The sequence below is a fragment of the Trachypithecus francoisi genome, unplaced genomic scaffold (assembly GCF_009764315.1).
Source record: "Trachypithecus francoisi isolate TF-2019V2 unplaced genomic scaffold, Tfra_2.0 Lachesis_group5, whole genome shotgun sequence".
In the NCBI taxonomy this organism is placed as follows: Eukaryota; Metazoa; Chordata; class Mammalia; order Primates; family Cercopithecidae; genus Trachypithecus; species Trachypithecus francoisi.
In genome coordinates this window covers 144,053,486-144,075,162 of record NW_022681470.1, presented here as the reverse complement: position 1 = coordinate 144,075,162, position 21,677 = coordinate 144,053,486, and the positions used below count along the sequence as shown (strand labels likewise).

The 21,677-nt window shown below is 45.4% G+C and overlaps 1 protein-coding gene across 5 annotated transcripts in view; it reads left to right on the top strand.

Moving 5' to 3' along the window:
• The window catches only part of SAFB (scaffold attachment factor B), a 46,360-nt gene that overhangs the window by 12,191 nt on the left and 12,492 nt on the right, over positions 1-21,677 (top strand). For 4 of the 5 annotated variants that reach the window (XM_033199537.1, XM_033199535.1, XM_033199536.1 and 1 more), the window contains exons 3-13: positions 6,683-6,747; positions 6,829-7,035; positions 10,771-10,833; positions 13,375-13,402; positions 14,345-14,855; positions 15,281-15,330; positions 16,336-16,430; positions 18,429-18,578; positions 18,657-18,739; positions 19,072-19,211; positions 19,379-19,467. In XM_033199537.1, coding sequence (XP_033055428.1) covers positions 6,683-6,747; positions 6,829-7,035; positions 10,771-10,833; positions 13,375-13,402; positions 14,345-14,855; positions 15,281-15,330; positions 16,336-16,430; positions 18,429-18,578; positions 18,657-18,739; positions 19,072-19,211; positions 19,379-19,467 — 1,481 coding nt within the window. The remainder of the gene's footprint in view (positions 1-6,682; positions 6,748-6,828; positions 7,036-10,770; positions 10,834-13,374; positions 13,403-14,344; positions 14,856-15,280; positions 15,331-16,335; positions 16,431-18,428; positions 18,579-18,656; positions 18,740-19,071; positions 19,212-19,378; positions 19,468-21,677) is intronic. The other variant, XM_033199538.1, reaches the window with a different exon arrangement.

Below are 21,677 nucleotides of genomic sequence, written 5' to 3'. Positions count from 1 at the left end.
TGGGAAGCTGAGGCAGGAGAATCGCTTGAACCCGGGAGGCGGAGGTTCCGGTGAGCCGAGATTACACCACTGCACTCCAGCCTGGGCAACAAGAGCGAAAACTCCATCTCAAAAAATTTTCTTTTACACAGTTCCTATTCTCCCACATCGGCAAGGGTATTGGGGAAGGTGTAGGTGTTGGAGACAATAAATTGCTACAGCCTTTTTGAGAAGGCAGCTAACATGGGGAACTGCCATAGCATGGAGTCAAAGATGGAGGTGGATCAATATGCAGTACATAAAAATGTCCATGGCCTGTTAGTAGTTTCTGTAACTTGCTGTCATTGCTCACTAACAATAAGATTTCATCTCATCACAAGCTTATTTCCATGTGTATTTTATAACGTATGTAGACTCAAGGCGATGTCCTGAAGCACCACCAACCTGGGAACGTTGGTAACCTCTTACGAGGAAAATGGGGAAAAGGGAAGGTATGAATAGCATTATACTTCCTGTACTTAGGAGGATGAATCTTCTGTTACTGCAGTAAAGTTTAATGGGTATATTTGCATAATTAGGGAAGTGTGTTTGTGTAATCAAATCAAAAAGTAATGAACCACCCACATGTGGCCCTGGGTACTATGGGAGCGTCTGCAGAAGTCCAGGGCAGCAGAGTCAGCAGTGAGGTAAGACAGTCTCTGAGGCAGAAGCTTAACAGAGGCCGGGCGCAGTGGCTCAAGCCTGTAATCCCAGCACTTTGGGAGGCCGAGACGGGCGGATCACGAGGTCAGGAGATCGAGACCATCCTGGCTAACACAGTGAAACCCCGTCTCTACTAAAAATACAAAAACTAGCCGGGCGAGGTGGCGGCGCCTGTGGTCCCAGCTACTTGGGAGGCTGAGGCAGGAGAATGGCGTAAACCCGGGAGGCGGAGCTTGCAGTGAGCTGAGATCCGGCCACTGCACTCCAGTCCGGGCGACAGAGCGAGACTCCGCCTCAAAAAAAAAAAAAAAAAGAAGCTTAACAGAAAGGAAGAGATGGAATCCCAGGCAGGGAGCTACAAGCAGGCAATAGAGGCGACGACGGTCATGCCTATAGCTGAGACTACAAACTAGGGCAAAGAGCTGAGGTAGAAGGATTCGAGGGGCTCAATGGCTCTTTAGTTTTTGCTAGAGAGTTACACTTTTCCTATTTGCATTCACTTTTTTAGACATGTTGTTTTTCTTCTCTGGAGAATAGTGTCTTTCCTCAAGTAGTGATGATTAATAAACATTCCAGTCAGGGATGTGCTTTATACATTGAAGATGAAACATTTTGAAAATTGCATGTTCTCTAGATGTTTCCAGTCACTTTTTACCTTGGGGGAGTCTTCTCCTAAGAAGGATTTGGCTGCAGTGTACCTGTACATACTGCTTGGGAGAAAAGTGGTCATAGAAGTAGAAAACCCTGATTCTGTTTGATGAAAATCTAGTAACCCTCCTGAGGAAGAGAGAAACACCGTATGAAGGGCAGCAAGTTTCTGATAAGTTACGTAGATTTTTCCTGGTATCTGGAATAGACTTGGACAGAAACCAATGTATGTATCATAGAATTGTATCAACTTTATCAAATATAATCATTCTGTGGTAGTGCTCTGGTATCTGTTCCCAGCATGTTTACAGAGACCACTGGGTTGAGTTCCAACTGTTTTTTATACCTTGAGGCATGTTTTGCCAAAGAAATAATGGTATAAAATGGGGATGGATTTCCCAGCCAGCTGACCAAAACATCATGTATTGAATTCTGTTATTAGTTTGATAGTCCCCTATCTTTGTAAATAAGGTAATTCTAAAAATATGAATGGAATTAGAATATTTTAAACCTCAATTACAATACAAATAATTAGGTTTGGAATTTTTGTCTTTGACTTTTCTTTTTTTCTCCCCCCAGTATGTTAGATATTTATCCAGTTACAAGAATAGTTTCTAGTATAGACAAATTATTGTTTTGTTCACTTTTTTTTTTTTTCTTTGAGACAAGGTCTGACTCTGTCACCCATGCTGGAGTGCAGTGGCACAATCTCAGCTCACCGCAACCTCCGCCTTCTGGGTTCAAATGATTTTCCTGTCTCAGTCTCCCAAGTAGCCAGGCAGCGGCTGCAGTGAACCAAGACATACCACTGCACTCCAGCCTTGGTGATGGAGTCAGACCCTGTCTCAAAAAAACAAGAAAAAAGAAAATAAAACGAAAAGAGACTATTCTTCACGTTGGGAAGGAGGCCTGGCAGGAAGTAGTTTTCCCAGGGCTGTGTGGCTGATCGACTATTCTCCCACGTTCTTCAAAAAGCTGAGCGCTGCCTTCCATAAGGATGCTAGGAAGCTATGCTGGCAGTAGCTCTAAAACACGAAACGATGCTACGTTATGCCTTGCCTTTGAGATGTGGTCTTCCAGAGCCTATTTCATGGATTTCATCCATGTGATGTTATTCTTCACATGGAAGATAGTCAAAGAGTTTAATTTGAGCTCCCCTATTCTTGACACCAGAAATTTCATTTTTGCCATGCCTAAGGACTTCCATTTTTGCTTCAGTTCTGTTATTTCTAGTATCATCGTTTACATTTTTCTGTTCTCTACTCATTTTATCATTTGTATGCAAAAGCAAATGACCATATTAATACTGCTGTTTGGATGAAGGTGCCAGCATGCCTGCCGTTGTGAACTGTTGCAAATGTTATAAATCATCAATTAGTAAGAAAAATTGGGAGGTTGCACAAGGGCAGTTGCGGGAAATGACTTCCCTGTTTTTAGCATTGTTGGCTGACAGGAGAAATAGAAACCTAAGAAGGTATGCAGCCTCTTGATGTTTTTCACGTTTTTTTAAATTACTAAACTCTTTTTATTTTATTTATTTTGAGATGGAGTCTCTCTCTGTCACCCACACCGGAATGCAATGGTACAATCTCATCTCACTGCAACCTCCGCCTCCTGGGTTCAAGTGATTCTCCTGCCTCAACCCCCCGAGTAGCTGGGATTACAGGCACCTGCCGCCATGTCCTTCTAATTTTTATATTTTTAGTAGAGATGGGATTTCACCATGTTGGCCAGGCTGGTCTCAAACTCCAAACCTCAGGTGACCCGCCCACCTCGACCTCCGGAAGTGCTGAGATGATAGGTGTGAGCCACCGCACCCGGCCTAAAATTACTAAACTCTTGAAGAAAAACCTGGAGTTAAGCCATACCTTCCAATCGTCTTTAGTTTCTTTTTCTTATAGTTAATCTTAGTCTTTTCTTTTTCTTTTTTCTTTTTTCCTTTTTTTTAAAGACAGTCTGTCTTGCTCTAGCCCAGGGTGGAGTGCAATAGTGTATTCTCGCCTCATTGCAATCTCCACCTCCCAGGTTCAAGCGATTCTGCCTCAGCTCAAGCTGGGATTACAGGCGTCTGCCACCATGCCTGGCTAATTTTTTGCATTTTTAGTAGAGATGGGGTTTTGCCATGTTGGCCAGGATGGTCTCAAACTCTTCTCTTGACCTCAGGTGATCCACCCACCTCGGCGTCCCAGAGTGGTGAGATTATAGGCATGAGCCACCACACCCGGCGAGTATCTTCTATTTAGAAAAACATGGTAATGCCACATATCTAAAACTAGAACAAGAATAACATCAGTGGAAGAGAATGGAAACAAGTAATCCCAGAGATAAATACAAATATAATATTGAGGAAGCCAACATTTCAAATTGGTCGGGGTCAAGTACTATTTAGTCAGTGGTGCTGGGAAATCAGTTTCCAAATGGGACAACTATTGGGAGAATAGTCTCACTCAACATGAAACTGAGAGAATAAATGTTTAAAACCTCAAAAGAACTAAATACAGGTATATTATTTGGCCTTCAGTGTGGAAGAGGACATCCAAGCATGAAGGTATAAACCTTTTTTTTTTTTTTTTTTTTTGAGCCGGGGTCTCGCTCTGTCGCCCGGGCTGGAGTGCAGTGGCTGGATCTCAGCTCATTGCAAGCTCCGCGTCCCAGGTTCATGCCATTCTCCTGTCTCAGCCCCCCGAATAGCTGGGACTACAGGCGCCCGCCATCTCACCTGGCTAGTTTTTTGTATTTTTTAGTAGAGCCGGGCTTTCACCATGTTAGCCAGGATAGTCTCGATCTCCTGACCTCGTGATCCGCCCGTCTCGGCCTCCCAAAGTGCTGGGATTACAGGCTTGAGCCACCGCACCCGGCAACCATTTTTTTTTTCCCCATTTTAGACGGAGTCTTGCTCTGTTGCCCAGGCTGGAGTGCAGGGGTGCAATCTCGGCTCACTGCAAGCTCCGCCTCCCAGGTTCGCGCCATTCTTCTGCCTCAGCCTCCCGAGTAGGACTACAGGTGCCCGCCACCACGTCTGGCTTTTTTTTTTTTTTCTTTTTTTTTTTTTTGTGGAATTTGAGTAGAGACGGGGTTTCACCATGTTAGCCAGGATGGTCTCTATCTCCTGCCCTCATGATCCACCTGCCTCAGCCTCCCAAAGTGCTGGGATTACAGGCGTGAGCCACCGCGCCCAGCCAAACTATTTACATTTTTAAAACTTTGGCCACTTAAGAGTGAAATGGGCCGTGTGCAGTGGCTCACGAGGGTAATCCCAGCACTTTGGGAGACTGAGGCAGGTGGATCACCTCTACTAAAAATACAAAAATTAACTGGGTGTGGTGGCAGGTGCCTGTAATCCCAGCTACTCAGGAGGCTGAGGCAGGAGAATTGCTTGAACCCAGGAGGCAGAGGTTGGAGTGAGCTGAAATTGCACCACTGCACTCCAGCCTGGATGACAGAGCTAGACTCCATCCCCCCAAAAAAAAACAAAAAACAATGAAGTGTACTCAAAACCTGTAAACAAAATTAAAAGACTGGTAAAGAACTGGGAAAATATGTTTTGTACATATGATATATAAACTTCAAATGATGGGGGATAGAGCTGAAGTTTTTTTTAAGAGGGAGCCTCGCTCTGTTATTCCTGCTGGAGTGCATTGGTGTGATCTCAGCTCACTGCAACCTCCACCTCCCGGTTCAAGAAATTACCTCAGCCTCCCGAATGGCTGGGATTACAGGTGTGCACCACCAGGCCTGGCTAATTTTTGTATTTTTTTTGTAAAAACAGGGTTTCACCATGTTGGTCAGACTGGTCTTGAATTCCTGACCTCGTGATCTGCCCACCTTGGCCTCCCAAAGTTCTGGGATTACAGGCGTGAGTCACCGCGCCCGGCCAGAGCTAAAGTTTTTAAATAGTGGGGTGGGGGGTGTAAATCAGAAATGTTTAGAAAAGTACAGGTGATCAACAACAAAAAGCAAATGACTCAAAGCAATCTGAGTAGTCAGGAGATAAATTTGTGTTAGAACAGTATTGCTTTTCTTACCTAGCATATTGGCAAAGATGAAGAAAAACAGCAAATTTTTAACAGATTCAAGAAAGATTGGCATTTCTTTTTTTTTTTTTCTTTCTTTTGAGACAGAGTCTCTCGCCCTGTTGCCCAGGCTGGAGTGCAATGGCGTGATCTCGGCTTACTGCAGCCTCCGCCTCCGGGGTTCAAGCAATTCTCCTGCCTCATCCTCCCGAGTAGCTGGGACTACAGGCGCAGGAGATTGGCACTTTTTAATTCACTGTTGATGGAAATGTATCAGTTAAAAAAACCTTCCTCTGCAGTTTTTTTGTTTGCTTTTGTTTTGTTTTGTTTAAGACAGAGTCTTGCTCTGTCACCCAGGCTGGAGTGCAGTGGTGTGATCTCGGCTCACTGCAACCTAAACCTCCAGAGTTCAAGTGATTCTCCTGCCTCCGCCTCCCAAGTAGCTGTGATTACTGGCATCCGCCACCACAACCAGCTAGTTTTTTGTATTTTTAGTTGAGATGGGGTTTCGTCATGTTGGCCAAGCTGGTCTCAAACTCCTGACCTCAAGTGATCCACCTATCTCAGCCTCCCAAAGTGCTGGAATTACAGACATGAGCTGCTGCTCCCAGCCCCTCTGGAGTATCTTGATAGTATGTGGGTTTTTTGTTTATCTCTATTTTTTTTTTTGAGACGGAGTTTCGCTCTTGTTGCCCAGGCTGGAGTGCGATGACACAGTCTCGGCTCACTGCAACCTCCGCCTCCTAAGTAGCTGAGATTACAGGCACTTGCCACCGTGTCCAGCTAATTTTTTGTATTCTTCGTAGAGGTGGGGTTTCACCATGTTTTCCAGACTTGTCTCGAACTCCTGACCTCAGGTGATCTGCCCGCCACGGCTTCCCAAAGTGCTGGGATTACAGGTGTGAGCCATCGCACCTGGCCCTTCTTTTTTCTTTTTAAGCATTAAAAATGTGCATACTCGGGCGTGCGCAGTTTCTGTGGGAAAACATGTTCCTTAACTAAAAGGCAGCACACTTGCAACAAATGCTTTTTCCCTCAAACAGGGACAATTGAGATGGGAAGAAGGGCAGAGCTGAGGGACAGGTCTGATCCTGTTCAACCTTACTAGGAACCTGTTTTCTACACTTCCACAGCTCAGACAAGAACAGAACCTCTTCTGCTTGGGCGTGGGACAGGGCTGTCCTGTCCAGAATGGTCTCATTCCTGGATTAGGAAGTGTCCCTAAGTAGCGAGGTGTCTCAGATGTTTATAAAGTGACCACTCGTGCAGTGCTCAGGGCATTGTTGCTTCTGTAAAGTGCGTATCATTTGATCTCATGCTGTAAATGATTCTGTCTTCAGGGCGCAAACCAGAAGAAGAGGGTGTGGAAGATAACGGGCTGGAGGAAAACTCTGGGGATGGACAGGTATGTGCAGCCTTGCGAGTGAGTAGCGTGGTAGATGGACCAGTGGCAGTCACATGATGGTTCGGTCTGGTTGTGTCACAGGAGGATGTTGAGACCAGTCTGGAGAACTTGCAGGACATCGACATCATGGATATCAGTGTATTGGATGAAGCAGAAATTGATAATGGAAGCGTTGCAGATTGTGTCGAAGACGATGATGCTGATAACCTCCAGGAGTCCCTGTCGGATAGTAGAGAGCTAGTCGAGGGGGAAATGAAAGAGCTTCCGGAGCAGCTTCAGGAACATGCTGTAGGTAACCGGCAGTGTCTCTAGAATGTGCCCTGAATGTATCAGTTCCACAATTAAAAAGAGATGATCCGTTTCATATTGGGAAGTAAGTTGTTCTATAATGCCAGTTCAGTAGAATAAGGGTCAGTTGGTTCAGATGATTCTGAACCAATTTGTTTTGTTGAAAAGTGATGTCTTATAACATACACACGTACTTGCCATCCATTTGCGGCATACAGTATGAGACGTTTTGAGGACAACCATTCATACCCTTCCTGTTGCAGGACTTGATCTGTGGTGTTATGGCCTAAGTACCTTGAAAACACTGAAATAGGAAGAGGTTAGAAGTTGGTGTTTTCCTGTTAAGAAGCAGTTGTTGAGCTGGGTGCCTTGATGCACTCCTGTAATCCAGTGACTCAGAAAACTGAGGCAGAAGGAGCAGCCCAGGGGTTCAAGGCTGTACTAAGCTATGATTGTGCAGTTGAACTCCAGCCTGGGTGGCAGAGTCTGACAGAAGCCTATTTCTTGCTTTAAAAAAAAAAAAAAAAAAAAAAGGCCGGGCGCGGTGGCTCAAGCCTGTAATCCCAGCACTTTGGGAGGCCGAGACGGGCGGATCACGAGGTCAGGAGATCGAGACCATCCTGGCTAATACGGTGAAACCCTGTCTCTACTTAAAAATACAAAAAACTAGCCGGGCGACGAGGCGGGCGCCTATAGTCCCAGCTACTCGGGAGGCTGAGGCAGGAGAATGGCGTAAACCCGGAGGCGGAGCTTGCAGTGAGCTGAGATCCGGCCACTGCACTCCAGCCTGGGTGGCAGAGCAAGACTCCGTCTCAAAAAAAAAAAAAAAAAAAAAAGAACAACAACCACCAATTGATACCTATCTTAAAAGTTAACCTCTAATATTAACCTTGATATTGTTTTTAAATCTAAGCTTTTTTCTTGTTAAAAACATATCAGATGGATAGTAAGATTATAGTGGGTAGTATTTCCTGAATACTACCTGCCAGGCATTGGCATTATGCTCTTTCTTTCTCTCTTTCTCTCTTCTCTCTTTCTCTCTTTTTCTCTTTCTTTCTTTCTTTTTTTTTTGACAGAGTTTTGCTCTTGTTGCCCAGGCTGGAGTACAGTGGCGTGATCTCCGCTCACTGCAACTTCCGCTCCCTGGGTTCAAGTGATTCACCTCCCGAGTGAGTAGCTGGGATTATAGGCGCCCACCACCTAGCCGGACTAATTTTCTTGTGTTTTTAGTAGAGACTATTTTCACCATGTTGGCCAGGCTGGTCTTGAACTCTTGACCTCAGGTGATCCGCCTGCCTCAGACTCCCAAAGTGCTGAGATTATAGGTGTGAGCCACCAAGCCCAGCTTGTACCCTTTAATTCTTCTAATAGCAACATGAGTTACTGTTGTCCCCATTTTCAGTTGAGAAAATTGGGAAGGCAAGGACTAAAAAATCTCCAGATGACACACAGCTCGTAACAGAATAAGAACTAAGATCAGGCTAATTCCAGAGGCCATGTACTTAACTCACGTACGACATTGTCTTGGTGCCATTATTTGATACTAATTTCATTTACCTGATGATTAATATTTGTCAGACAGAAAAGGTGATGCATATGAGAAGCCATGGAGCATCTCTGTGGGGCCCTTTCTGTGTTGACTGGTGGGGGGCCCTGTTCCTGTCCTGGTCCTCAGGTCTTCACAGTGAGCACTTCTCAAGCAGTCTTGGGGGACGGAAGCCTTGTTTTATGCCAGTCAGTCCACTTCTGCATTTCCTCAGAATGCTTTTGCATTTCCTCTTGGAACTGATTCCGAGTATCCTTAGAGGTAGCAGATTGTCATATTTAAATGGAGGATTTGAGTCTCAGAAGTGGCTGAGAGTTATTCTGATACAAATAGGGTGTGCAATTTTTGGTGAGTCCCATTCACCAGCTTCTAAAAAGGAGTAGCAGAAACACTTGCACAGCAGCAGGAATTACTTACCCTTCCTAAATGGCTGCATTTTAAGGCTGTTTTTTTCCCTCCTAAGTAGAAAATAATACATTCTGTAACAAAAGCTGGAAACATCCTAAATGCCTGGAAGCAGTATAGTTTTAAAGAGTTGAGGCCAGGTGCAGTGGCTTGGCTGGGCACGGTGGCTCATGCCTGTAATCCCAGCTACTCAGGAGGCTGAGGCAGGAGAATCATTTGAACCAGGGAGGAGGAGGTTGAAGTGAGCCAGGGTTATGCCACTGTATTCCAGCCTGGGTGGCAGAGTGAGACTGTTTAAAAAAAAAAAAAAAGACAGTTCAGATGAGGTAGATTTTTGGAGATGGATCAATTTCCGTGTTTCCCTGGACAAACTCCTTAACCTCTGCTCCTCCCTTGCAAGAGGTTTTCGGAAGATTCAATGGATGGATGTTTATCATACACTTAAAGCAGAAGTCATCAAGTTGGCTGTCACTTGGGGTTTTCTTGTTTTGTTTTGTTTTTGTTTTGGGTTTTGTTTTTGCTTTGCTTTGCTTTTTTTCAAGACAGGGTCTCATTGTGTAAATGAAGTTTTCTGAGAACACAACCACACCTATTGATACTGTTGTGTATGGCTGCTTTTGTGCTTTAGTGTCAGAGAGTCCTGACTCATCTGTTCTGTAATTCCTGAAGAATTTACTATGCAGCTCCAACAAACTGTTTCCCTGGCCTAGTGCAATGCCTAGTGTCTAAAAAGCACCGTATAGTTAATTATGAAATGTACCACCACAAATAGAGTTCTTACTGCTGTGTAACCATCAAAATGAACTAAGCACATCTGTGTGAACTCAAAGATCTCCAAAAGAGAAGTGATGCTTGGGGAGGGTTCCGAATGATGTGCTGGCCCTCGTGCAGATGTCAGAGGGGAGATGGTCTTTGGCGCTTAAACACTTGTGTAGCATATGTGATGACAGCTGCATGGCAGGAAGAAAGAAGTAGTGGAGAGTGGTTTTCAGTGAATGGGCTTTTGTACCTTTTGAGTCTTTTGATCATGTGTTTGTCTTTCCTAGTGAAGTAAAAGTGATAAAAATACATGCTGATTATAAAATATCTGAAAAAGTCTCCCCCTAAGTATATCTCAAACTTCACGGCTTTAGAGCAGATGGCCAAAATTGGTTTCAGTCACAAATTACCTGAACCCCCTTTCTTTGTTTGGGGAATCCTTTGCCTTATTGGGCAGAGCCTACTTCTTAGAGTAAAAGCTATCCTTCCCCTGCAAGTAGGGCATAGGAGATTGCCAGTCCTGAGCTCCTATCCCCACCCTCATGCTGGTAGATACTGTTCCATTGAGGGAGGTACCTACTCCAGGGGCAGCAGGCCCCGCATCATCAGCATCCAGGTTGAGGGATCAGCGGTGGCTGAAGGCTCTACTTCAGCAGGACTCTAGCCATTGCTCCTGGAAGAGCAGCCCTCACCCTGTGCTCAGATCCACTTAGAGAGAGTATGCACTCATTTTCATCTCTTTTCTGCTTGATTTAGATTTTTTTCTTTGGTTTTCCTCTTTAAAACCTACGCAGATACCATTAGTATTAGTAGATTTCATAGTCTGTGTGCAGGTGGACATTTACATACAACGTTTCTTTCAGTTTAGCTGCAATTATACTATAATGGTGTTTTGATTTCTGCCCTGGGTTTAAAATTTTGTTGTAAATTATTTTCATAGCTGTTCACTTTTCATTGTACAGATGTATCATTATGTTACGTTATTGCTGGTGTGATGAACTGTATTTTCTCCATTTATTTTACAGATAGAGGACAAAGAAACTATAAACAATTTAGATACTTCATCATCTGACTTCACTATATTACAGGTAAACTGTTGTATGTCTCAGTAATTTTAGAATGAAAGGCAGACCACAATTTCTGGAAACCATTTCAGACACCATACGCCAATTCCGGCTAATCACCACCACAAAGGTTGTTTCCTTTGCTAGGATTGTTAGCGGGTGTTTGCTTTCTGCTTTTCTCCAAATATAATATACGCATTGCCAGGGACTTAACTCGGCTTCGACGAGTGGCCTCCAAGCGCTGTGGCTTACCAGCAGTGATAAAAGACATGTTTTGTGGCATTCTTGTTAATTTCATTGCTGGAGGGGAAAGGCAGCCTGTCTCATCTACTCTGGGTGGCATCCCCTGCAGAAAGACAATTTGATGAGACAGCAAGAGGGAATGGCTGCCTGGGAAAGATGAATAGGGCCCAGATGGGGATTGAGGGTTGACAGAGCCCTGCTGGGGGAAGGTGGAGTCTCAGGGGTTCTGGTCTTGTCTTTGGGAAGTTTTTTTTTCTGAAATTGCCCAGATTTCTTTTAATGACTGTATCATCCTACCTGTTTCAATAGCATCTATGTAAATATTAAATCTTAGATGAGAACAGATGAGTTGAGAATTTCTAAGTACGATTTTTATATTTGTGGGTCTTGAGTTTCTTTTTTTCCCCAGCCTACATAGACATAAGTTGTTAGAACACACTTATTTAGGTAGCTAATTCTTAGGAGAACTTTTTGTGGAGAAATAAAGATTGAGCCAGCTTTTGCCTGGCCTTTTTCTCCCCCCTTCTTTTTAAATGTCTTCTCTGCTATTGTAATTAGAAATCACCTTTGGAAAAGATCTCCATTTGCTTCTGCCAAGTAAGGGCAAGGGAGATATTGGAAAGCCAGAGCTCCAGCCTTAAGGAGGGCGCAAATCTCAAGAAAATGTGGTGAAACCCAGTTCGCTTTTAGAGCTGCTGTCTCTTCACCTGTGAATTGACACAGCCATTCCCGACTCAGAAAGGAGAGGAGGAGCCAGATCTTGTCACTTTTTCCCATGGGTCTTTCTTGGTCACAGTCTCCCATGTTAAAATGGGAAACCTACAACTCTCCTAAACAAATAGGAATATATTTGCTTCTCTTTAGAGAAAATGAGAAAGAATTATTCTGCCAACATTGATCATTTGCTTCAGTCGTATGGTCTGAATTCCCAGCATGGGGTAGGGTACATGGGGAAAAAAACTGATTAAAAATACGTGAAACCATGAGGAAAGTGTACAGTTTCATAGAGCATCCTGGAATGGCAGGGCGGTTCCCAGGGGAAGTTCTCATTCAGTCACACCTATTTATTGAGTATATGTGAAGCCCCTGTGATGTGTCAGGTGTGGCATTAACTACCAGCATTACGCCGATGAATGAGAAGGAAGGATGTTCCCCATGCTCGTAGGGCCTGGCCTGATGGTTAATAGTGCAGACTCACACTCATATGGCCTTTGCTCAGAGTCTGTCTCTGCTTCCCACCTGCTGTGTGTCCTTGGGCAAGTTAGTCAGTCTGTCTGGTCACAGTCTATTACTCTGTAAAAAGAAGGGTGCTGCCATTAGGAGCAACCTCCTGTGACCGATGACGAGTCTGTGTGTATGTAAGGTGCTTATATTTGTGCCTGGAACCTAATCAGTGCTCATCAGTGTTAACTGGAATTCCAGAGGAGTGTACCTTGTGTGCACAGGAAACATAAAGGCTGGGGGATCACATCATGTGGGAAAAACTCCTTTGCTTAGTGGGCATAGCTGGAGTTGGGTTAGAGGAAAATAGGGAAAGCCTTCCTGAAAGGAGATGCCACTGAGCTGGATACTGAGGGATGTGGATGACTTGGCTGGATGGGGCAGGGGAGGACTGGACCTGTCAGGGAGGGAGGTGGCATAGGAATTCATTGGCTGAAGGCTGAAAGCCACAGAGGGACATGTGCTTACTGTGGACACAAGATGCAGAAAGATGGAATGGGGGTAGTACAGCCAGATGCCACAATAGGCAAGGATAGCACCAGCCTGAGTGGGCAGGGCTTCCTGGGAAGAGTCTGAATGACTTCTAGAGCTGGCCTGGTGGGGACATTGATTGGAAGAGGAGATGAAGGAGGAAGGGTATTTACAGAGGTGTTCATGCTGGCACCACCATGCCAAGTAAGAGCAGGAGTCATACCACCTGGGCCCATATTCTCTCAGTCTTTTGAATATCAGAAAGTTACCACAGCTTCATTGAGTGAAAAAGTGACTGTTAATGTGCCATGCATTCCTCTAGATGCTAACAGTAGAAAAATGAAAACACTACTCTCCTTGAATTTGAGAGTTCAATCTAGAGGGTCAGGCACACTTGTGATGAGTGCCTCACCACGAAGTGAGACCAGTCCCAGGCCCCTGGAGAATGAATGGAGGGTGGGCAGAGTGAAGTGGAGCCATTCCTAGAACAAGCAGGTTCTCTACCTCTTGCATTTGTGAGTTTCCTTCCGTGTATTTTTTAATTCTCTCTGTAGTTATTCTGGGTTTTCATTTGAATAAACTGTAGGTGTCATTCATCTGGCACAGTCTTATTTATGTTTTTTCTTGCAGGAAATTGAAGAGCCATCCCTGGAGCCAGGTACTGTTAAATGAAAAACTTAGCAGCGGGGGTTTGGAACCATTCTAGTTTTCCACCTTCTCTAATTTGAATTCTTTGATTTTTTAAAAGTTGTCTTCCTATAGTATACATTGTTCTAAAGGTTTACAATCCAAAACCTACCAGGATCATAGAGATTGGAAACCCAGCCATATCACCAGATCTGTGAAAGTGGCTCACTTCTCATTTTACAAAATGTATTGGTGAGATGAAAGTATCTCATGCCTTTTTGAATGTCAACAGAATTGAAGCATACATAGAAAGAGTTCCGGATGCCTCTCTTGAGAGCTAATACCTCTACACCCACAAAACAGATCTTGTGATATTGGGCAGTAGCTTAATTTTGTGGTTTTTAATTGAGGCAGCTCAGGCAGTGGTAGGGAGATACATTTTAAAACAAATTTGAGACATAACTGGATTCCAGAAGAGGAAAGAGTGTCTTCATGAGAATTCCAAACACTGTTCACTTTCTGGACTGCAAATATCTCAGAGCACGGATGGAAGAGATTCTGGTTTTCATGTTGGACTGTTCTGTTAAAAGAAATTCAAAGAAATTTGGAAATTGAGCTGTTCAGTGAATGGTGACACATTCAGTTAAGCAACTTGGACTTTGGAAGCTAAATTTGGAAGAGTCATATCTAAACGACGACAGAATGAAGACTGTCAAGAATCAGCCAGAAGGTTTTGGGGGTTAAATCTCTGGGATGCTTTTCTCTTCCGTGTAGCGTAGAGGCTTACCTAGAGGCGGTCGCAGCGCAGGTAGTGTAACCAGTATAACTTTGTGTACCCGCGGGTTTTCCAATCTCTGTGTAGCTAGCAGTTCTCTTCGTGTTAGTGTGGCAGCCGTGCCAGTTCCACATTTGTGATTGCTTTATTTCCCTGGTAATTAAACCTTGTGCCATTCTATTCCTGTTAAATCCGTAGAAAATGAGAAAATACTCGACATTTTGGGGGAAACTTGTAAATCTGAGCCAGTAAAAGAAGAAAGTTCCGAGCTGGAGCAGCCATTTGCACAGGACACAAGTAGCGTGGGGCCAGACAGAAAGCTTGCGGAGGAAGAGGACCTATTTGACAGCGCCCATCCGGAAGAGGGTGACTTAGATTTGGCCAGCGAGTCAACAGCACACGCTCAGTCGAGCAAGGCAGACAGCCTGTTAGCGGTAGTGAAAAGGGAGCCCGCGGAGCAGCCAGGCGATGGCGAGAGGACGGACTGTGAGCCTGTAGGGCTAGAGCCGGCAGTTGAGCAGAGTAGTGCGGCCTCCGAGCTCGCGGAGGCCTCTAGCGAGGAGCTCGCGGAAGCACCCACGGAAGCCCCAAGCCCAGAAGCCAGAGATAGCAAAGAAGACGGGAGGAAGTTTGATTTTGAAGCTTGTAATGAAGTCCCTCCGGCTCCTAAAGAGTCCTCAACCAGTGAGGGCGCTGATCAGAAAATGAGGTTTGTTTTTTCTCAGTTTTAGACCAGACGCTATCTCCTTTTCATTGGTCATTTAATGACACACATAAGCTGTTTTTTTCTGCAATTGGCCAGCCAGACTGACGAAATTGTAGTTTTGCTTCTAAAGAATGTTTTGTTTCTCTTTGTGTATTTTACACTGATTACATAATCTTTTTTCTTTTCTCAACCTATCATGGTTGTGTTCTTTAATTCTTCCTAATTACCTTTAGTCCAGCAGAATTAATTAACTCCTGTGGGTCTGAAATCTTATGGTTAGGTCAGATTTGCAATACAAGTTTGTCGGGGTATCATTTTTTCAGAGCTAAATTTCGGGTAGGTATGCAACCTCAGCACGAATTTTATGGTTTTGAGTTTGTTTCCTCCATGCTTCTTCCTTGCGGAGTGACATTATCCTTTGTCTCTAGTTCTCCCGAAGATGACTCGGATACAAAAAGGCTTTCCAAAGAGGAAAAGGGTAGGTCACCTCAGCGACACCTGTCCCTTGGAGCATGTATGGCCTGGGCAGTGGCGGGGATTTGATTCTGGTTCATGGTGCACTATGCTGCTTACCTGGGAGATTCCTGAGACTGTGTGCAGTCTTTTCTCCTTCTCTGCTCTTACCTCTACAGGTTGTGGGTTGTAGGAATCATACCAGGTCCTAAGAGTTAGGCTGATTTGGTGCAGATCCTTGTGTTGGGAGCACATTCTTTCTATAACCTTCATTAAATTCATTAACTGAGAAATAATTTTACCCTGCCAAATTCTTTCTTCATCAGTGTTCTACAGGAGTAAAAACATGGGATAGATACAAAGCTATAGGTGGAAAGAGAAACAGTGCATTGTTGACACCAAGTTTGGCTGTTTTGCTACATGGCCATTGCACACTGCACTTTCTCCTGTAATTAAGCAATTGCTCACCTTTTTGTTGTTGTTGAGACAGAGTCTCATTCTGTTGCCCAGGCTGGAGTGCAGTGGCGTGATCTCGGCTCACTGCAACCTCCGACTCCTGGGTTCAAGAGATTCTCCCGCCTCAGCCTCCCGAGTAGCTGGGATTATTGGCGCTCGCCACCACACCCAGATAATTTTTGTATTTTTAGTAGACACGGGGTTTCACCATGTTGGCCAGGCTGGTCTCGAACTCTTGACCTCGTGATTCCGCCACCTTGGCCTCCCAAAGTGCTGGGATTACAGGCGTGAGCCACCACACCTGGCCCGCAATTGCTAACTTTCTTAGGAAACCTCAGGTGGTCCCGACAGCCCCACTCAGTATTGTGATGGGCCCTGTGGCAGTGCTTCTGGGCCTGGTGTTGCACTAGAGGGTCTTGGTGAGGACAGTGGTCAGGCCCACGGCCCTGTATGACTTTTAGTGCTGCCACTGCCTCAGGAAAAGTGGAAACCATGTCTGGTTTGGAAAGGTTGTCTCTAAGACTCAAGATCTTGTGGGTATTTGGGTTTTTACTACAACTTTCTTTTGAAATAGGTCGCAGCAGTTGTGGTAGAAATTTCTGGGTTAGTGGACTCTCTTCTACAACCAGAGCTACAGATTTGAAGAATCTTTTCAGCAAATATGGGAAGGTAAGCGCCAGAGCTTTTGTGGAGAAGATACTTTGAAACCAGCGTTGGGTGGCCTTTACATACAGGTCCTCTCCCCTCAGTGATTTCTTTGAGAGATACCAGGAGCTTATACTTGCTGATGGTTGGGGAGGGTCTACCCCTCCATGGGTAGAGGTGAAAGTGATGTGGAAGCTTCCAAAGCCCACATCACTGCTGTATTTCCCCCCTTCTTTCCAAGCTTGTCCCCTTCCCTGTAACGACTCGTGGATCCGTTTCTGTGTCCTCAGGACGTCGCACTCAGGTGGGCTGCCAGGGTTGGCCAGCGGGGGTGCTGGCCAGCATGTCTGGGAGGCAGCAGTGTTCTTAGAACAGCGTTCATGATGCTGGAACTCAGAACAGGGACCCTGGAGTCTGATGATGGGTGTCCTGACCATGGGTGTGTTGCGTCCATTGACTGAACCTCACCTCAGCAGCTGGGGGCTCTCAAAGTTGCTGCCTCAGTTCACCACTGGGGGCAGTTCTAGCTGCCTCTTGTCTACAGCACCTGCCTTTCCTGAGCCCATGAAGGTGGGGGTGATAGCACCAGCCCCCTACCCGCAGTGCCCAGCGCAGCCGCCTGGCCCTCCTCCCTGTGCTGTCTCACTACCCTCCTCCCTGATGCTTCCCAGACCCGCCTCCCAAACAGCCTCATGCATCCAGGGCTCCTCGTCTCTCTCAGAGTCAGTTTTGGGGACAGCCAAAGGAAAGGAGTCCAATCCTTTGTGTTACACAGTGAGGGTTCAACACATTGCAATACATAAAACCAAATGTTTTCCCTGATAGTGGCTTCGAAGAACTTAAAAGGATAAAACAGACTGGGCGTGGTGGCTCACACCTGTAATTCCAGCACTTTGGGAGGCCGGGGTGGGTGGATCACAAGGTCAGGAGTTCGAGACCAGCCTGGCCAGTATGCTGAACCCCATCTCTACTAAAAATACAAAAATTAGCCAGGCGTGGTGGCGCATGCCTGTAATCCCAGCTACTCAGGATGCTGAGGCAGGATAATAGCTTGAACCCTGGAGGTGGAGGTTGCAGTGACCTAAGATCGCGCCACTGCACTCTAACCTGGGACAGAGCAAGACTCCATCTCAAAAAAAAAAAAAAAATATGTCATTATTACGGACATAACTAAGGGCTTCCTGGTTATGGTGATACGAGGTGTGTGGCTGGCAACACCTGCGCCAAGTCTCCTCTGCTAGACCCCGTTTCCTGACTCCATGGCGGCCCCAGTGTGTGGGTGTGCTTATTGGGGAAGTGTCACCCTGGAGACTACAGTGTCTTGAGCGCAGCAGGCCTGATGTGGGTTAAGTTGAGGACCAGGCCCCTCTGAGAATGTCCTCTGGGACTAGGATTCCATGTGTCATGATGAACATGATTACCAGCCATGGCCACTGGCTCCTGTGGGGCTTTTCATGAGCCATGGTGTCTTCTGCCGTCAAAGGGCGACCCTAACTGCTGCCTGCTGTAGTTGAGAGAACCAAGTACACTGGAAAGGACGCGTCTACAGGATCTGAAACACGTCACTGAGTGTTGTTACAATCAGTGGTAGGGCGGATCTGAGTTCCAGAGCATGGCTCACACACAGACCTTGCCTTGCATCAGTCTGTGCCGAAGTCTTTTTTTTTTTTTTTTTTTTGCTTCATAATTTACCACCTATGTAGCCTGACTCTGTATTTGGAATCATTTCTTCACAAGTTTTAGACCATATTAAATGAACACTGGCAGAACCCTGTTTCATTTCCCTTTCGTCTGTTCCTACACTGCCCTTCTGGTCCCCTTGAGGAACTAGACAAGCGATTAGAACTGGCCAGAGGTCCTTGGAGGAACAACAGCGAAACAGAAGCATTAGCAGCATTGTCGTCCCCAGTCTAACGCTTGTTGGACCCCCGATGAGCAGACTTCCCTTTGGGCTGTTCGTATCCCCATGCTCCCGCTCAGTGGGCCTCGTGTCTGAGTCGTATTTGCCTGCTTTCCTTTGAGGTGGTGGGCGCCAAGGTTGTGACAAATGCCCGGAGTCCTGGAGCTCGCTGTTACGGTTTTGTCACGATGTCCACAGCAGAAGAGGCCACAAAATGCATTAACCACCTGCACAAGACGGAGCTCCATGGAAAGATGATCTCCGTGGAGAAAGTGAGTGGCTGTTTTCTTCCCAGGATATAGCCCACATTAGGAAACGAGGTAATACTTGCACTTGATTGTCGTTTTCAGGCCAAAAATGAACCTGTGGGAAAGAAAACCTCTGACAAAAGAGACAGTGACGGGAAAAAGGAGAAGTCGAGCAACAGTGACAGGTACCTGTCCTCCCTGGCTACATTAAAGGGGCAGGGTGTTTTACACAGAATCTCGCTCTGTCACCCAGACTGGTGTGCAGTGGCAAGATCTCCGCTCATTGAACCTCCACTTGCCTGGCTCAACCGATTCTCGTGCCTCAGCCTCCTGACTTGATGGGATTATAGCCACGCCCATTTAATTTTTGCAGTTTTAGTAGAGACGGGGTTTCGCCATGTTGGCCAGCCTGGTCTGGAACTCCTGGTCTCATGTGATCCGCCCGCCTCATCCCCCCAAAGTGCTAGGAATACAGACATGAGCCACCACGCCCAGCTAACACATCTGTTTTTTATAGATCTGCAAACCTTAAGAGAGACGATAAATGTGACAGAAAAGATGATGCTAAGAAGGGTGAAGACGGAAGTGGAGAAAAGAGTAAGGACCAAGATGATCAGAAACCTGGCCCCTCAGAGCGATCTCGAGCCACAAAGTCAGGTGGGCAGCTGATGAGCCCAGGAGATTCTGTCTTGTTTCTGTGCCTGGTGGGGTTTGTTATTCTGCTGTCATTAGCTGGCAACCCAAACTGGATTCATGTTGCGGAGGGTTTTTCTCATCTGGGTGTTCATGGTCTTCCACTTACACTTTCCCTGTCTTTTCCATAGGAAGTCGAGGGACCGAGCGGACTGTAGTAATGGATAAATCCAAAGGGGTGCCTGTGATTAGTGTAAAAACATCTGGGTCCAAAGAGAGAGTGAGTATTAATTTTCTAACTAGGGTATTTTGTTCTTTTCAGTTTGTATTTGCGTCTTCGGGAATTACTAAGCTTCATCTGAGAAAAGCTTTTATCTGTTGTTTCAAAAATGTAGAGATCTCAAACTATTTTTTTTGAGACAGAGTCTCGCTCTGTTGCCCAGACTAGAATGCAGTGGTGCGATCTTGGCTCACTCCAACCTCCACCTCCCGGGCTCAAGCGATTCTCCTGCCTCAGCCTCCCAAGTAGCTGGGATTACAAGCCCACGCCGTTATCTTTTTAGTAGAAACAAAGTTTCGACATGTTGGCCACGCTGGCCTCGAACTCCTCACCTCAGGTGATCCGTCCGCCTTGGCCTCCCAAAGTGCTGGGATTACAGGCATGAGCCACTGCGCCCGACCTCAAATTATTTTAAGAAATGCAGAAAGTTTTCGTTTATCCTTATTTTATCCTTACTTTTGCTCTGATAACTGTTACTTATTTTCTAAAACTAACTTTAAGATTCACATATGGGAGCAGTTGGCTTTTCCCTGTGTGGCAGTCCATGTTCCCTGTCTACCTCGAAAGTGTCAGCACCTCCCCATGATGCATTCCTACATCCAGCAGTGTGGGGCATGCCATGGTGACTTGGCCCGTCTCTCCAGCCTCCTTGACCCCTTCCTGTACTCTTGTCTTCTTGCTGGGCTGCATTGTGAGCTGGGCATGGTGGCTCATGCCTGTAATCCCAGCAGTTTGGTAGGCTGAGCTTGGAGGATCACTTGAACCCAGGAATTGGAGACCAGTTTGGGCAACTTAGTGAGACCCCATCTTCACAAGAAATTTAAAAATTAGGCAGGTTTGATGGTATGCATCTGTGGTCCCAGCTACTCAGAAGGCTGAGGTGGGAGAATGCCACTTAAACCTGGGAGGCCAAGGCCGCCTTCATTCCACTGCATCCTGACTTGGGAGAGAGAGTGAGACCCCATCTCAAAAAAAAACACCTATTATTTGCATGGTCTGTGCACACCAAGCCACCCTTACTGGTTAACTGTCAACTGGGGACACTCTGAGAGCCAACTTCCCAGTTGCCAGCCAAGGACCAGTCTTGCCAGCAGCCCCTCCTTAAGGAAGGGGAGGGACCTTGGACCTGCCCGGTCAACCCTCAGCTGCATGGAGGAGGAACCATTTCAGTTGGTGAATGGAGCGGATTACTTGGGAGCTTTCAGTCTCTGTGTGCCAGTATTATGTCATAGCCTTTTATCCTTGTTCTATAAAACACCTTTGGAAAATGGAGAAAGGAAAGTGTGGCTTCTGGGGATAAAATGAGTAGGTCTCTTAAAAACGTAGTCAGCACAAATAAAGTACTTGTCAAGTGTACTAGAACTGCTTCATTTGGGAACTCATTATGTGTTTAATTATGAAGGAAAAAGCAAAATTAAGGAATTTATTTTTTAAGCAAAAGACATAAAAAAGTGGTTTTTTGATCTTATATGAAGTTTTGGGGGGCAATACTCATTTCCATTTTTTCTATATTAAATGTACTGTTAGATCACATTTTAGCATTAAATGTTGATGAAATTCTGTGTCTTTCAATTATGATAGGCAAAATGTAAGGCCTCTTTGGATTAAACAGCTCATTATCTGCTTTTCACTGAAAGTTATTCATCACATAGGACCTCCACATCTGATGGTTAGGCATGGATATATATACGTGATTCTTCCTGTTCCCCGTCACACCTACTTGAACGTTTTTCATTTTTTTATTTTATTATTTATTTCTTATGTATTATTTATTTATTTTTTTTCAAGACGGTCTCGCTCTGTGGCCCAGGCTGGAGTACGGTGGCACAATCTCAGCTCACTGCAACCTCCACCCCCTGGGTTTTTGTTTTTTTTTTTTTTTCCAGGTTCATAATTTATTGCACTAATTGAATGATCACATGGTGAGTTGGGATAGCTTCTCCAGGCGTGGGAACTTAACAGATGAGGTTAGGAACTGTAGACAGTTTAAAATCCATTTATGTTGCTTTCACAGCTGGAGTTTTTTTGGATCTTAACTTGAAATACAAGACAATCAAAGCAATGCTTCCATATGTGGCTAGTACACAATTCATTCTCTGTGAGAGTGTAAAGGTTGAAATTTCTTTTTTTTTTTTTTGAGACGGAGTCTCGCTGTCACCCAGGCTGGAGTAAAGTGGCCGGATCTCAGCTCACTGCAGGCTCCGCCTCCC